Source organism: Aspergillus bombycis, assembly GCF_001792695.1.
Source record: "Aspergillus bombycis strain NRRL26010 chromosome Unknown contig00001, whole genome shotgun sequence".
Taxonomy (NCBI): domain Eukaryota; kingdom Fungi; phylum Ascomycota; class Eurotiomycetes; order Eurotiales; family Aspergillaceae; genus Aspergillus; species Aspergillus bombycis.
In genome coordinates, this window is record NW_019170003.1 from 963750 (window position 1) to 979997 (window position 16248).

Consider the following 16248-nt stretch of genomic DNA (forward strand, 5'->3'; position numbering starts at 1 on the left):
ACGTTATGTCCTGTCTGGTGTAGGATTGGCTGGCCTTTTACTATTCAAGTGATACGCTACTACTCAAAGCTTCACCAAGTTCTGGTACATGGGCAGGCTAAAAGAGTCAAGGCGCTTAAGGCAATCGGGGCACTAGTATTCTATAGATGTTTGTCTATGATTTAAATAATTATACCCAGGGGTCTACACATGTAGCGAAGGTCTCCAATTTCCTAGTATTTTGCGATGCCCGTCAGACGTATGTAAATGCTATGTGGTTCATTATTTTCCGATCGTACAATGTCTAGATACATAAGGGAAGATGCATAGCTATCGCCATCCATGCAATATAACCGAACTGTTTGAACATATGATCCGACCAACTTAGTACTCAATGCTTTGCTTAATGGCGTCGTATATCCCTGCGGAAGATTAGTACGGCTGTTCAGGATACGATGTTGACACAACTTACGAGCAACGTCAGGGAGGATGAACTTCTCATATTGAAGTCCTGTATGTGTACTCCATCCCGCAACCCGCTTGACGGGTGCCTCTAGCCGCAAGAACGCCTGGTCCTGGATAGTAGCAGCCACCTCAGCACCGACTCCATAGTTGATCATGCTCTCGTGCACCACGATCGCTCTGCCGGTCTTCTTCACGCTATCGAGGACCGTCTGTCGATCCCACGGGTAGATAGTGCGCAGATCAATCAGCTCCACACTGACACCGAGCGCCTTCTCTGCGGCGGCAATGGCTGCGGAGCACAGATACAGCGGCTGGCCGTAGGAAACAATTGTGACATCATTTCCTGGCTTCAGGACCTCCGCCTTACTTAGCGGGATTGTGTAATACTCGTTCGGAACATGCTCGACCGCCGCCCGGTACAAACATTTCGGCTCCATGAAGATGACGGGGTTATTATGCTCAAAAATAGAAGCCAAGAGAAGGCCCTTCGCTTGCGACGGCGAACGTGGGACAACCACCTGGACACCCGGGACGTGTGCAAAAAGCGCCTCGGGCGATTGTGAATGATATCTAGTTGGGGCTAGGGTCAGTATCGCAGTTCGGGAGCGCTCATTGGGCTGGGATCATACAAAGCGCCGTGTCCAACCGCACCGCATGGCATCCGCACCACCATGCCACCAGCATGAACCCCTGTGGCACCTTCACGATATCGGAATTTTGCGGCTTCATTGACAATCTGATCGAAAGCTGGGAAGACATAATCCGCGAACTGGATCTCTGCGACCGGCTTCATGCCCTGCGCCGCGGCGCCAATGGCAAACCCGACGATTCCTTGTTCGGTCAAGGGGGTGTTGAATACCCGTTCCGACCCAAATTCTGTTTGTAGATCCATCGAGCAGCGAAAGACACCTCCGAAGGCGACATCTTCGCCGAAAAGCATCACCTTCTCCGACTTGGTGAGTGCTGTCCGTAGGGCGGAATTGATGGCTTGGTAGAGGTTCATGGATTTGGAGGTTGCCGAGCCGGGGAGTTCTAGGCTTTCGGAGAGAGTGGATGAGGTGTGATGTAGGAGCGGAGTGGATTTGTAGTCAATGGGGAGGTTCAGTCGTGACGATGGCGATGCCGCAGCCGAGTATAGTCGACGACCGGGGGCGCGTATTAGTCGGGGTAAGCGGAGGGACGCCATTGTGTGAGTTGAGGAGGGTAGGGTGGAGGAGCGGAGAGTGTAGTTAATGGAAGTCGGTCAACGAAATGCTCCCAGAAGGGATCTTTGTCGTTCCCCTTGATTTATATTCCATTCCCCAGAATGTCATCATGCGGGGATCCCTTCCGCGCTTCCTCCGCGGATAGCCGAGCATGGCTGGCCTCGGTGCCTGGACCCTGCAGGTTACATCCAATAATGTCCCCATCCTTTATAAAATCCTTCCCGACTTTCAGACCGATAATAACTCAGTCCGAGTGGTTTGGTGATGTGCTCTTGGATATGTTGTATCTTATCGGACACGCGAGTGATGCGGCTAGTGGCACAGCGCTCTCCCACCGTTACCGTCCTGTCTGTTCATGAGAATCCTAATAACCATAGTTACCAATATTGTTGATTAATTATTAAAGGCCAGTCCTCAGGCTAGATCAATCTGAGAGCGGCATTGAGGTATGTAATGGGTTTGTAAATTATTTGAAGGGCTTGAGATATGGTTAGGATGTATATGTATCAAAGCCGGATAGAAATACGCAGCCTGCTCCTCCGTGTGCACAGCCACACCTCATTAGGATGTTTATATAGAGAACCGCCTCCTGTATTCGCTTCTCTATATCCTTCGTATTCAGCCTTGTCTCACAGAATTGGACCAATCATCTACTGCCACACCCCTCACCCCCTCGTCCTAAGTCGATAGCACGAACTATGGACCGAATTTAAAGAGAGGAAAACGGAAACCCGTATCCTCCACCACCTCAACGATCAAATCATGAATCCTAGCATATTGGAAGACTGTCCAGTCTGTCGTAACTTTCAGCCGGGACTGGAAGAAAATATCACATGCGACTCAGACGGTCGTGTACGGAATGTCAGCTATCATAGGAAGATGCCAACCAATGCGGCGGGCGAGGCTGGCTTTTCAATCGAGGTAAAAATCGATGAGGCCCGCAACCAAGCTTCCAACGGCTGTAATGGGTGTGCGCTACTATATCAAGGATATCTTCAGTGTCTGGAATTCACGCCCAAGGCATTGGAGGATGAAGACCGGATGTATATTGTAGCGAGATCCGTTCCAGGACAAGCGATCAAGTGTTCCTTACGTGCGTCACTCGCAAGACCACGTTGTGCTCGAAATTGGGGGGGTTTCCAGATACTCGCGGTTGATGGTAAGACCGTTATATTTGCTTGTCTATAATGTATTTTCTTATATGTGCCAGTTCTGATTGATCTAAGACCACCGAAACCCTTGGAAAACAATAGCGAAAATATCGTCATCTCCTGGATATGTTCTCACGGATGAACATCGAGACTGGTATCTTTCCTGGGTGCAGGAGTGCCTTGAGAATCACCCTAAATGCCAGAGACCGTCTGCCATGCCTACGCGACTGATTGACCTCGGGGATGATGATAACGCAACCATGTGCCTCCGGGACGATATAAATCAGATAACTCCATATATTGCCCTTAGTCATAGCTGGCAGTTCTCGGAAGCCAGGAAATCCATGACACTCAAGGAAAACTATGAATCTCGAAAGCGGTTCCTACCGCAGCAGGGGCTTTCTCAAACTTTCCATGATACGATCAAGGTTGCCCGATGGCTCGGGGTGCGGTATCTATGGATCGACACCTTCTGTATCATCCAAGATGATCCTGACGATTGGGCACAGCAAGCATCTCAGATGGGTGATATATTTGAAGGCGCATATATCACTATTGCTGCCCACAGTGGCCGAGGTAGTTCGCCAACTGATGGCTGCTTTCTCGAGAGAAAGGGAGTTCGCGAAGTGGTCCTGCGTGATGGCAATGGAGACCAGTTTTCCGCATTTATTATACACTGGGGGCACCAGAAAAACGATCTTCATGATTTGGAATGCGGTCCATCCTTGATGAGAAGGGGATGGTGTGTGCAAGAGCGTCTTCTTTCGCCCCGCATCCTCCATTTTCGGCCATGGGAGGTTAGCTTTGAATGCTTTACCCTCAGGCACTGCGAGTGTGAAAAGATGTCTTTAGGGATATCTGATGGAAGGAATATGCTTGCACCTAAGAGTTTTCTGGGCGATGCTTTCCATAGATCAGTACATGGGCAAGAGCTGAATGGGAACGATTGCTGGTCCACTTGGGATATTATTGTCGAGCTTTACTATACAGCCGATCTTACAGTCCCAACGGACCGACTAGCAGCGCTGTCCAGTCTAGTTCAACGAATGCCACGGCAGATATTTGGCGATTACCTGGCCGGCTTATGGTCAAAAAATCTGATTTCGGGGCTGGCCTGGTCGACGAGCGAATTGGGTAGGTACTTTCGATATCAACAATACGTCGCTCCGAGCTTCTCGTGGGCATCTATTCATGGTGAGATCATCTTCAATGGCAGATGGCGTTGTTTTAATGGCGGTGAGCAAAAGGCATGTCTTCTTGACGCAGGAACTGTACCTGCAACTCACGACCCCACGGGGCCAATACAAGAAGGCTTCATTTACCTGCGACTGCGTATCTGTGAAGCCGAACTCATATCGAGTGGGTCTAATCAGACAAAGGTGAAGCTCTTATATCGTTCTAAGAATGGCCAGGCGGGTAACTGTGGTGCCGTTATCGATGTCGCAGATGACATGAAAGAACTAGAGGGCCAAAAGGTTTGGCTGGGAGAACTGTTCCGGAAAGACTGTATAGCTGGTTTCTTGGTTATGAGAAAAGTGGTTGGGAGGGAAGGAGTATTCCAACGGATTGGAGTTAATTCCGATATACCGATAAGCCGTGGAGAGCTAAATTACGAGGGCCAGTATCCTTTCTATCGAGTCCCTGAGCGAATTAAACTGATTTAAGATGGGATTTTCCAGTGAACGCATTCACACAGTCCGAGTCAAAACGAAAAAGGAGGAAGTGTCTCTAAATTAGGGTGTATATGGCTTGTGCGCATATTATATTCGATAGAACAAGACTAAAAGGTGCGACATCACCTGGAGTACAGAAATAAGAAGGAAGGTGTTGTATCACCGAGATGTAGTGCTTATAAGATATTCTCTTTCAGGGACCTTCCTGGTCACCAAGGTGCTTGCTGTGTCTGTAGCACAGATATTCAAGTAGACGGTAGCCTGAAGCTGCCTGGAAAACGCCCAGGCCAGATTGAGCGGACCTGGGTGAGTACCACCCACACCTTGCGATTGTATACTGTCCTCTATAATATTCTGTACCTATATAGATGTTTGGGTTCCTTAGAATTTCCTGCTCCCTATGGTGTCTCTTACTCACGTATAATTCTCCCGGCAGCATGGGTTTCTCCGCTATAGTTGCCCACATATTTGAGATCAGCTATGTGAGGCCACTGATATATAAAAGTGTGCCTCGCATGCTCCTATAACAAACAACATTATTCTACACAGACCGCCCAGCCAATGAGTTCACGGCGGGAAGGTGACATGATCTATAACATACCTGGCTGCCAGAACAAGACAAGGGCCATAGCAACGCTATTATCTATAACACGACTGACAAGAACTATAACAATAACACTTCCAAACAACAACATCATCATAAGCAACAAGTAGCAAATCCCAGCCCATACCCCAACCAATCAACTCACTCACTCCTTCTCGCCCTCCACCGCAGCCCTAACCGCCTCCCGCTCCAACATCCTGCCCAACCACGCATTCACAAACGGAAACCTCTCTAGATCAAAGTCCTCCACAGCAACAAACATCCCCGGTACCCTCTGCCACGGCACAAACGCCAAATCCACATACGACAACTTCCCCCCAACAAGCCACGGCCCATTCGCTTCACCCTCCGTCCCATGAATACCGGCCTGCTGCTCCAACCACCCCTCCAAAACCCCGGTAACGCGATTAATCTCCTTAACATACCGCTCCACGGCACTCGGAAGCTGCTCCGCATGATACTTCGTAAACCACACCATCTGCCCGTAGTACGGGCCCTGCCCGGACATCTGGAAATGCAACCACTGCTTCGCGAGGTAGAAGTCGTGGGTCCCCGGCTCAAAGCTGAGGCGGCGCGAGGTGTCATACCGGTCGACGAGGTACTCGATTATTGCGCCGGATTCCCAGATCGTAAGGCCTGTGTTCGGGTCATGGAGGGTTGGGAGTCGGCCATTGGGGTTGAGGGAGACGTAGGCCGGGGATTTGACTTCGGTGAACGGGACGGCTTCGATGGTGTAGGGGAGCGAGAGCTCATTGAGGACGATGAGCACTTTCACGGGGTTGGGGCCTGGGCGGTCACCGTAGAGCTTGAGGGGTTGCAGGGAGTTGGACATCTTGGTTTTGGGTGTAGAAGGGGTCTTATACGGTGTTATAGAGGCTTGGTTGAGAGGTGGTTGTGTTGGTGGATTGGGATGAGGGGAGGGGTGCATGGGTAGTGTTATATAGCTTTGGCATGGGAAGTGTAGAATCAGGAAGAAGAATTACATTTGTAATATTGGTTAGATGGTTATAAATCTGGATGTGATGTTTGGCAGGTAGATCTGACCTTTGGATACGGAGTGATGGATGGATCATGGTGGATGCTCGCTGGTATCGCCCAAAGCGGAATAGTTCGACCCAGCAAGTCTAATATGGCTGAGAGAAATAATACAACAGTGTGCGCTGAAAGAACGATACGTGTGAATTGTGGAGAACGGAACGACTAGTAAATTGACGAGTCTTAGCTTACCATTGCGAAATACACGTAAGACTGGGCTATATATATCATCTAACTACAATTCAAGCCATTGATCTGTCTCTGCAGACTCCAACATTCCAAACCCTGCCAATCTCCCCAGACGAGCTAGCTGCGCCTTGAACCAGGCTTTCGGCTCAGAATCCACATACTCCAGCCCCGACGCAATGGTCAGCGGCCATATGACCAAACTAGCGTCCGTTGGCTTGATCTCTGCCTTTAGATTCAGCGTGACGGATAGACCAGGTGAGGGTGATGAAAGCGTGTTCTCGACTAGTTTGAATCTTTGAAGTGCAAAGGGTACAATTGCTGCCAGATCTTCAGATACAGACTGCATATCGGAAAGAAGCTTTTGCTTCAGAGATAGATTATGTGGATTATGGAGGGCGAGAACTCTTAGCCGAGTACTCTTGATAAGCATTTTTGTGGCATAATATTGACCCCAAAGAGCTGCATATGCTGGAATGGGGAAGCTGTACAGGGTTGGGGAATAGAAATTTGCAGAGGGCCAAGACGGAAGGTCCTCGTTTGATAGGGTGTGTTGTTGAAGCTGGTGCCATGCATCCGGGACATGGGAAATGCAGGTCTCTAAGTCTAGATCAAGGGTGTGCGACTCTTTATCGAGCTGTTCAAGTACGGAAATTAACTCGGCGTGTTGACATGCACCCCGAGCAGGGCTCTCGTTGATGAGAGCGAACAACCGATGGCGGAGGTTCAGGAGACTTGTGATAATTCGGTCGTATTCAAGTTCAAGGCCATGCTCACCGAAGAAAGCACCATCATGGACCCAACGTGGCAGTGCTATATTTCGCATGAGAGCGGATCTGAGCAGACCCCGTCTGGCATGTTTAATAACATTCGTTGCGGGCCGATCGCCGCTTAAATGGTCGTTCCACACCTTCAAGATTGCCAACGCTCCGTCATGATGTGAGAAACTCGGCGAGGCGTGTAAAAGTGGGGTCTTGGCCACTGGATGGTATACCGAGTCCTCGTAGCGACCCATGAAGAAGACCGCAAGCAGACACGAGTCAACGTTGTCGGGCGTCAGGTAATGTATCGCAGTTTGCGCTACCTGCAGAAGTCGATGATACGTGGCAGACGCCACTACAGTAGCGCGAGGGTAATTCTGGGTCCTCGAGAATAGTGCTAGAGCCAAAGAGGATACTGCTAGGTCGAGGATTGAACACCACGGGGTTGATGGAACCACGGCTAGACATCCTCTAGTGATATCCCTGACAATATCGGGAACATTATGCGGCGCCTGGAGATAGTTGTGCATAAAATATGCCACTGCATATGTTTTGAGATTGGCGGGCTTGTAAGAGACGGTTAGATTCATTTTCATTGAGCGAGGCCCTCTAGGCCGCTTCTTCTGACGGCTTGCGTAGGCATTCTCCGTATGCCAGACTTGTTGATCCCGCATCCCATAGCATGTTCGTCGGGACTTTATGCATCGTTGACAGATTGGTTGGGTCCTATCACACTACGAGAAGTGTCAGCTAAGGCCACTAGCACGGTGGACAGCGGCCATGACGGCAGTACGGATTTACCTTGATTCGTCGATCCCTACATGTTTGGCATCCGCCACCGGGGAACGGCATTGTGCTGGGGTGTAACCTGCCTGGATGGGGAAGAACTAGATACACAAGTATTAACTTACGAAAACTCTGTAATCCAAGTTCAATAAATGGTCGATATCCTCCGACAACAGTAGTAAGTAAGCTAGAATGTCGTCTATTCTGGATTGCCCTAACTGTAGTCTGCTCGCGGGTTTCGCCCGATACGGTTTAGCTCCGAAGGGTCGTTGCTTATAAACATCAGTTCGTTTCGGCCCTTCGGCAGCCCCTAAAGCCGACGCGTAGATACTTGGCTGGATAAAGCTGAGGTTTTACAACAAACAAGCTACACATTCTCGAGGTCTATATACATGACATGGTGGCTCTAGAATAATTATTCCTTTTACACCTCCAACCCCCCTCGCCCCAGCCTACAAAAGAACTGTTCAGTAATGCCGTGTTGTCCACTCTAATATCTGTGAGCTTGCAGCTTGCTTGATATTGAGGACTCTCGATAGACCGAGCAATGCGACCCATACAGCAATGAAGTCCACTAATAACTTACAATAGCTGCCGTATAGATTGCACCATTGCTTCCTAGTTCAACTTTCGGAGACAGCCCACAACCGCAGCCACTGCAAGTACGACCAGCGCCACATCACCCTTGTAGTCTTTCCCTGCCAGTACCTGCATGGCCAGCCCTATGGTGAAAAACATAAGGCTAATAGCTGCAGCGGCGTATCGAGACTGCGTATTCCCAAATAGTAGCGTGACTCCAACGATTGCGTCCATAACCGGAGTGATCATTGCGACGGTGGAGCCGTCATCTGGTGCATGATACTCCTGGAATTCGTACCATCCCGGGGTATACTCGCCATGCGTGAAGCGGGAGAAGGCACCAAGCAGCACGACGGAAGAGAGGAGGTATCTCGCGAGGGTCGTGAGCTGTGACAGCATTGTGGTCAGATAGAGGATGGAATCTTGAATCAGTGCGAATTTTGTTGATTCACTTGTGCCACTGCAGAAAGAAAAAAGCAAGACAGAATAATAAATGGGCTTCGGTGTATCGCCTTCGAGAGTGAGATTTCTCCGAGACAGCCTCACCGAAGTTGAAGCTGTGGATTTCGCCCCCACGATGACACGCTATCCGCAATGCCTCTAGATAAATGCACGTGACATAAGATGCCGTTCATGTTTATCTGTATATAAAAACGAGTAGTGCTTTATGGCTTCTCTCACTCGTCGAAGATATGCGGCTACCATTATGGGTGGGTACTCCCGATGACATAGGGCCAACAGCCTCGGAACCCCAACCTTAAGCTTTCAAGTCCCGGGCTGTGGCTAAACCTCCGCACCAGTCAGAAAAGAAGAAGCGGGAAAAGGGAAACTTCACAGTGCTGATGTCATTATGAAGTTAAAATTATTCCCATCATCTCATGTCGTCTCACCTCGCCGGGTAGGACTGGGAGGGACTCAGCAAGACAAGTTACTATAAACCAACTGGAACAATTCAAGATGATCCGCTGGCGGTCCCTTTTCTCTCTCGTACGAGAGGCATGTTATCCTCGTAGGACTAGGATTGAACGATCGGGGAGCTAATCGCTGAACAGCATCGTGGTCCATTCAGAAAACATGTGCGCCAGTTCAGCCTCCTAGAATACCACTCACATCAACTCTTGAAACAGGTAAGGCAGTGTGTGCCACTGTAGTAGCATGAAGTTGTTAAGACCCTTCTCAGTTCGAGATTCCAGTCCCCCATGGGTTTGTAGTCCAGAGTCCTGAGGCAGCTCGGGATGTTGTATACAACATTGGTGAGTTCCTATTGAGGCAATGCTGTGTGAATGTTGGGAGGAAGATCGGAACTATTCTTCAATGCTAAGTCAATATCAGGGGCTCCGTCAGTCCTGAAGGCCCAAATACTCGCCGGCGGGCGAGGTAAGGGCAAGTATAGCAGCGACGGAAAAGGTGGTGTTCGCATCGTTGACTCGTAGGTTCCTACGAATCCAGGGATACTTTATCAACACTGACAAAACCCAAGGGCGGACGAGGCATTTGAAAACGCATCCAAGATGCTCGGCTACTCTCTTGTCACGAAGCAAACTACGTCCAGCGGCATTCTAGTAAACAAGTTATACATCTACAAATCGGTCGATATCGCGCAAGAGTTCTACGTGGCTATTACCTTCGATCGCCAGCGGTACATGCCTGTTCTCCTCATGTCAGATGATGGAGGTGTCAATATCGAGTCGAACGTGAATCAGCTCCAGCGGTTCTGGTTCCATCTCTCGACCGGAATCACGCCTGAAATTGCAGCCTATATTGAAGCACAATTTGGATTCTCTGACGACGACATGGGCGTGGTCACACACATCTTGCGTCAGCTAGTAAAGTTGTTCCGGGAGAAAGATGCTACTCTCCTCGAGCTGAACCCCCTCGTGCGGACAACGGAAGGGTCCTTGATGTGTCTAGATGCAAAGTTCAACTTTGATGACTCGGCCAAGTTTCGGCAGCCCGAGCTGGTTAGTCTCGAGGAACACTTGCCGGAGGAGAAAGACGAATATGAAGCTTCCAAACTAGGTCTTTCCTACGTCCGACTGGAGGGTAATATTGGGGTTATTGTTAACGGCGCTGGTTTAGCCATGGCAACTAACGACTTAGTCACCCTGTACGGCGGAAACTGTGCGAACTTCCTAGATATTGGTGGCGGTGCCACTAAAGAGACATTGTCCAAGGCATTTTCAATTCTGCAGGGGGATTCCCGCACGAAAGGGTTGTTCATAAACATATATGGCGGTGAGTACATACTGAGTTGGAAGGTTTATAGCTAATCGGTCCGGTACCAGGGATTGTTCGGTGCGATATGATTGCCGAGTCGATCCTGGCTGCTTCTACTGCGATGGGAGGGTTCAGGATTCCAGTCGTCATTCGGCTACAGGGTACAAACTACGAGAAGGGCCTTGAATTGGGAAGTTCATACATTGTACCTTTTCTACTTGAACATGACTAATAATATGTATAGATTCAAACATCTGGCCTAGATAATATCCTTTTAGAGGCCGATTTCGACGCTGCTGCTAAAAAGATCGTCGAGCTTACAAACGGTTAGGGATGCGCATTGGAGTCATGAAATCTATGGGAAATACATCACTCGGCTGATCAGGTTTGACGTTGGTGTGAGGATGTACATGATATCGCGTACATATGGATCACGCCAATTCAAGCAGCAGCAGGTTGAGGAGGTAAATGTTTTACTCTATGGAAAGACTTCTCTCAAGAGGATTGCATACATGAGAGCGAATTGCTTGAATTTTCACGGGACGATTGCCCTGGTTGTCTTCACTGCAGAAAACGCTACATTGAACATTGACTATCTCTGTCTGTGAGGGAGTGAGTCTCTGCTCTGGCAGGCAGCATTACATGTCGGTCAACAGGGTATCATTATCCCTCATACCAATCTAGTACAGCCTCCAGCATAAAAACATCAAAATCATAACCATGAAACTTGCCATTCAAATTCAAGGCTCCCATTTTGACCTGAAACGTATACTATTCCATAGCCTCGTCCGGCTTATACAAGAGCTCGCCATTGATATTGAAAAGATGCTCATGGAGTTGGCAGTGAGCAGATACATATTCACCCGAACTGTTCAGAAGATCGGCATGCAGGATGGGCACTCGAGATGGCCCTTCTCTGGTTATTTGGAGATTTCGACTTGTTTTGGTAACGTTCTTTCCGCCCCAGACGAAATGTCCTAGTAGAGGTGGCGATTACCATGCGCCAGGAATCTGATTGAGAGAAAAGGCGACCTTACCATCGTCGTTACCAAGGAACTCATCGAGTACGATGTCGCTGGTTAGACCTGATCCTTCCTCGTTATTGCATATAGCGACTAGAGACCTTCTCCTTGGTCCACGCTCAGGGCTGAGGTGAATATCGCAGGCGGTTTCATGAAAAGACATGGCGGGGGGACAAAGAAAATGATTTATTCTGATCCAAAGTAGGTTACATTGGGTAGGATTCCCGACTCGTATTCAATGACGAGTTTTCTGGCGTGTGCGTTTTGAGATCCACTTATATAAATGGATAGTGGCCAAGTCCTCGTCGATATTAAGTTGGGATTGCATAATCATGATGTAGCGGAGTAAAGATCTTCCAGGACCATCCCTTATTTTGGAAATATGTGTTATCCAAGTGTTTCTTTCCTAGCTGAACTCTGAAGATCCCACAAGTTCATCACCAGCTGTCATGCCGTCATATGATGTTGGTCGTGTCAAGGTACCTTTTTTTCGCCTCTTTAGTAAGCTGTTACGGGATGCTCATATGAAGCATCTTCCCCAGATGACCTTGTTAAATGCGGGTGTCTCTCAGAAATAGATCATAGCATGTAGTCTGCCTATGGTTTATCATGATTGTGTATTCTTGATATTGTATACGGGATATCAGAGAGACCAGCAAGGGAAAAATGAAAACAAAATGGCTAATGAGAAGCAGTCGCTATAAATACATGGGCACCGCATCTCAGCCCTATCATGATTGATGCAACCCTTACAACACCTTGTACTGAGGACAGATTTCAAATTCCATGCAGTCACCATGGGATGATATGTTGTTGGAGATAAGTGCGTTTGTTAATGAAACTTGGAATGTTTAGAATACTGTAAAAGAATTGCATGATCTGTTCGGGGTATATACAAGTGGTAACTATGTACAAGAAGAAAGAGGAGACTAACAGGACGGTTCAGGGCTGCCTAGTGCGCGAGGCAAATATTCATACATGGCAGGTGGAAGAGCCTTTGGAATTCATACAGGCGGATGTTCACCATTTTCGTTCATAGCCACCAATTGGTACTCGCTAGAGCGAGATCGATATAGCTTGAAGAGTTTGCAACAGCAGCAGCACCGATACAGACCAGCAAGCAGCCCACCGACACTTACCACCATAGCGAAGCCCAAAATCCAATTGTGCAGATCGAGAAGCTTGTCAAATCTCGACCTTTGCTCTTTCTGGAGCACGTCGGTGACCCCAAGAACATTCCCGTCCGAGTCTAGAGCCGCGAGCCGGAATAAAGGACCAAGGTCCCCAGGAATGTCGACTTCCGTCTCAAACCCGGTCTTTGCAAATTGCGCCACGACCCCAAATGAGGACTCGGTCAAATCGTCGGAGTCCCACACCTCCAATCTCCATGAGGTAACTTCTGTTGCGCCGTTCCAGCTCACGTACACTTTATCACCGTCGACCTCAGCGTCCGGGGTCGTCTGAGGGTGTCCCACCCAGTTACCTTTGAAGGCACGGTAAGAGACAACACGCCCGAAGGTGAAGAAAGCTGATGCGCCGAAATGGACATTGCACAGCAGTTCTCCATCGGCGCTGAATTCGCTATAGGCGGCACTGTGGCCCCAACCAACTAGAACCCGGCCGGTATCATCCAGCATCTGTACGTTGCCTTGTGAGACGGACTTCATCTGTTGGGGATGATAGTAAGCGGCCAGCAATCTTGCCTCCTTGGAGGCAATATCTAATTCAATGGCCATCCCACAACTCTCATTGTCGGGGTCATTATTTGAGTGGGCGGCATTGTTAAACAGCGTTAAAGTGTTGTTTGCGTGCCACCGCGCATCATGTTGCCAGGCGAAATTCGTTGCTTCGCCATCGGAGAGGTCAGTGAAATCATTCATCTTGCCCCCTAGTGTCCACAATAACGATCCTGTCTTGGAATCAATGCAGCCGACCGAATGGGCGTGTCGGGCAGAAACAATGTAATTTCCCAGGTCATCTTTCTCGACGCTGTTGATGTGGAAGTAGTCAAAAGCTGAGGTGCGATCTTTCCCGGCCTTGCCCAGGGGCTCGTACGTGCTGTTGACGGGATAGTGTTTTGAAGCGCGCCACTCGAACAGCAATTCACCGGTCTCGATATCGATCTCCTGGAACACGCCGTCAAATATCCAGCCTAGTTCTGGGCCGCCGACATCTGTCAGATCCACTGGCGTTGGGTCGTAGATAGTCACCAGGGCCGTGCCTTCGTTGGTTATCGTGAATTCGTGCAGGTCACCACCGTAGTTGCCGACGGGGTTAATCACGTATCGTTGGATGTAAGACGAATCGAGCTGGTCATGGTCAGTGAGGCACATATCCTCCGTTGTGGGATATTGCATACCATATACCACGATCCATAGCCGCGAGTCTCGACCTCGCGACCTTCCCAGTAGGTTAAGAAATCTTCACCCTTATATCGCTGGACTTTGAAATCCTGTGTGGTGTCCCAGTTATACTTCATCCAAACTAGATTGCCCTGAGCGTCGAGAATCATGGGACCTGCTTGGGCAACCGAATCGCCACGAGGCGCAAGAAAAGTGTATCGCGGGTCACATCCTGCATCTGATTCCGTGATTTCGACCATCGGCGATTCGTAGTCAAAGGAAACATAGCCGGTTGAAGGGCCAAACCCATACAGACCCAGGTCATATCGACTCAAATCCGTGCGGAAGCGAAATCGTAGAAGTTGCGGTACCACGAAGACGTAAAAGATGTAGAGGAAGCTGAGGACCACGCCGACCGTCGCAAGATGGCGGCCGGTGATGAGCCTCAACCGCGAGCGACGGGCATTTTTCGAAGGCCAAGTCCAAGAGGACATTGGGACATGACGGACGAGGTGTAAAGTGTCTGGGACAACAGCAAAAGGGATGGGCTGGGGTCGTGGGGGGGTATATGAACCCCCTCCCTATGGAGTGCGTCCATGCTCCCGAGTGAGGTACGCAATCGTAACCATATCTCTCCTGCTCAGCATTCAGGAGAAACGATCCAGATAAAATTGCCAAGATGCCCCGTTCACGCACCACACAACGTGGTTTCAGGTTCCGCATCTGCGGCGGAGTTTAGGCACAGTGAGGTCAAGGAAGATAATTCGACCTTCGTGCCGTTCTCCGAGCTTTGCCAAGATAGCCCACAGTGGGTCATTCGACAGACGAGCTCTTGAGAGACATTGGCCATGACTCGTCTGCTGAAGATTTAGCCATCTTGGCATCTTTTCTTCCCCACCCTGAATGCGTATGGGTGCCGACTGCCGGCAATTGCTCGGTTGGCAGAATCTGCTTGACTGCTGCACCTTGCGCACGGTGGCGTGCTTTTAGGGTTAAAAGCAACAGAAGGCCAAGGCGTAACGGACACTACCAGTGGCTGAGCAGTGAGCACTACCTACTGGAGAATCATGGATGATGGGGGTCATCGGGGATTCTTTGCGATATCACCGACGCCGCGTGGATATTGTCATCACTTAATCTGCGGAGTCCACGAACGCCACCGGCCACTGAGACTCCGGCGCCGTTCTTCTCAGTGGGGCCTTGTCAATCTAACTTGGTGCTACTGTCGAGAGTCCCAGTCACTACGCTCAGTCAGGAGAGAAGAACTACATGGTAGCATCGGACTAGCAGAGAGAAATACGCCCCAACACCCCAATTCAGATAACAGCAATGTGGTGCTGTGGAGTGAGTCTGATCTTTCTCAATCCACGCATTCTCGAAGTTTCAATAGCTCCATCGATCAGCGCAATAACGCCCCCTTGCTCCACTCCTACACCCGGACTGCCTATTATTGGATCCAGAAATGCTCGCCTTAGTTACTCGGCAATTAGTTCTGGATTAGGTTTCCATGTCTGTGAAGTAATTTTCTCTACATTAACTAGCAATCCCTGGCAATTGAACAACATGGTTCGTAACCCTCTTGTAGCAGGGTAGCATGGGACACTTCGTGCACTGCTTTTGCACATTGAATTAATGCACGGCTTGGCATCCTAACGATGCATCACTTGGCAATGACTAATGGACTTGGTTTCGTCCTCGGTTAGCATTTTAACCCCGTGCAAAGCCAGTGTGGTTCATATTTACTCTGTCCATACAGCCTGCGCTGCATGTGCGCAGATAACTCAATTTTCAGGGAACCCGAGTTCTAGCCAACAACAGCCCATCTGATATATCTATAAACACGTCATACGGAGATCTAATAGGTTGACGGTCGGAAATCGACCGTGGCTGTGCATTGTTGCCTATTGCTTGCCATAGCTCTTCGGATGCATGTGCCGTGCCATTGGTGATATGAGCATTTATGCACCTATGCTCACCTACATCTGGCCATATTTACATTCAAGGTCCATGTCAGGTTGACATAATTCACCCCGTCCAAAAACCCTTGCAGATATGTTGGGCATGTTCTGGGCCAGGCCTTGAACTCTCAAGATAGCTACCAAAGTCTTATCGGATATAGCGCGTAAGACCAAAGTTGTGTAGGGTGCGTGTACCTTTGTTAACGGAATATTTGGTGTTTTAATCCTATAGACGACTTTCAGGCTTCTAGGGGCTTGAGAACGAGTCCATGTCATGCGTTTCCT

General features: G+C 49.3%; 7 protein-coding genes across 7 annotated transcripts; 2 read left to right on the forward strand and 5 right to left on the reverse strand.

The window, feature by feature from the left end:
- Window positions 1-363: 363 nt before the first annotated feature.
- On the reverse strand, window positions 364-1630 carry ABOM_000346 (Pyruvate dehydrogenase (acetyl-transferring); the record flags this gene model as incomplete). Its single annotated transcript, XM_022527476.1, has 3 exons — window positions 364-401; window positions 452-1014; window positions 1074-1630. 3 exons carry the CDS (start codon window positions 1628-1630, stop codon window positions 364-366), a joined length of 1158 nt encoding a protein of 385 aa, XP_022394997.1.
- A 709-nt stretch (window positions 1631-2339) lies between these two features.
- Window positions 2340-4464, forward strand: ABOM_000347 (HET domain-containing protein; the record flags this gene model as incomplete). Its single annotated transcript, XM_022527477.1, has 2 exons — window positions 2340-2808; window positions 2876-4464. Coding segments are annotated over 2 exons (2058 nt in total), but the record flags the coding sequence as incomplete, so codon positions are not given.
- A 758-nt stretch (window positions 4465-5222) lies between these two features.
- tpcF (glutathione S-transferase tpcF) lies at window positions 5223-5909 on the reverse strand (the record flags this gene model as incomplete). The annotated part of the gene is made up of 1 exon (XM_022527478.1): window positions 5223-5909. The coding sequence occupies one exon, from the start codon at window positions 5907-5909 to the stop codon at window positions 5223-5225; it is 687 nt and encodes a 228-aa protein (XP_022394990.1).
- Window positions 5910-6347: 438 nt separating this feature from the next.
- Window positions 6348-7911, reverse strand: ABOM_000349 (Zn(II)2Cys6 transcription factor domain-containing protein; the record flags this gene model as incomplete). The annotated part of the gene is made up of 2 exons (XM_022527479.1): window positions 6348-7793; window positions 7861-7911. 2 exons carry the CDS (start codon window positions 7909-7911, stop codon window positions 6348-6350), a joined length of 1497 nt encoding a protein of 498 aa, XP_022394991.1.
- A 552-nt stretch (window positions 7912-8463) lies between these two features.
- Window positions 8464-8823, reverse strand: ABOM_000350 (uncharacterized protein; the record flags this gene model as incomplete). The annotated part of the gene is made up of 1 exon (XM_022527480.1): window positions 8464-8823. The coding sequence occupies one exon, from the start codon at window positions 8821-8823 to the stop codon at window positions 8464-8466; it is 360 nt and encodes a 119-aa protein (XP_022394761.1).
- Window positions 8824-9381: 558 nt separating this feature from the next.
- ABOM_000351 (succinate--CoA ligase subunit beta) lies at window positions 9382-10972 on the forward strand (the record flags this gene model as incomplete). Its single annotated transcript, XM_022527481.1, has 7 exons — window positions 9382-9411; window positions 9477-9551; window positions 9605-9677; window positions 9757-9853; window positions 9905-10659; window positions 10710-10846; window positions 10886-10972. The coding sequence occupies 7 exons, from the start codon at window positions 9382-9384 to the stop codon at window positions 10970-10972; spliced, it is 1254 nt and encodes a 417-aa protein (XP_022394760.1).
- A 1695-nt stretch (window positions 10973-12667) lies between these two features.
- ABOM_000352 (arylsulfotransferase family protein) lies at window positions 12668-14499 on the reverse strand (the record flags this gene model as incomplete). Its single annotated transcript, XM_022527482.1, has 2 exons — window positions 12668-13972; window positions 14023-14499. The coding sequence occupies 2 exons, from the start codon at window positions 14497-14499 to the stop codon at window positions 12668-12670; spliced, it is 1782 nt and encodes a 593-aa protein (XP_022394759.1).
- Between the last annotated feature and the right edge of the window lie 1749 nt (window positions 14500-16248).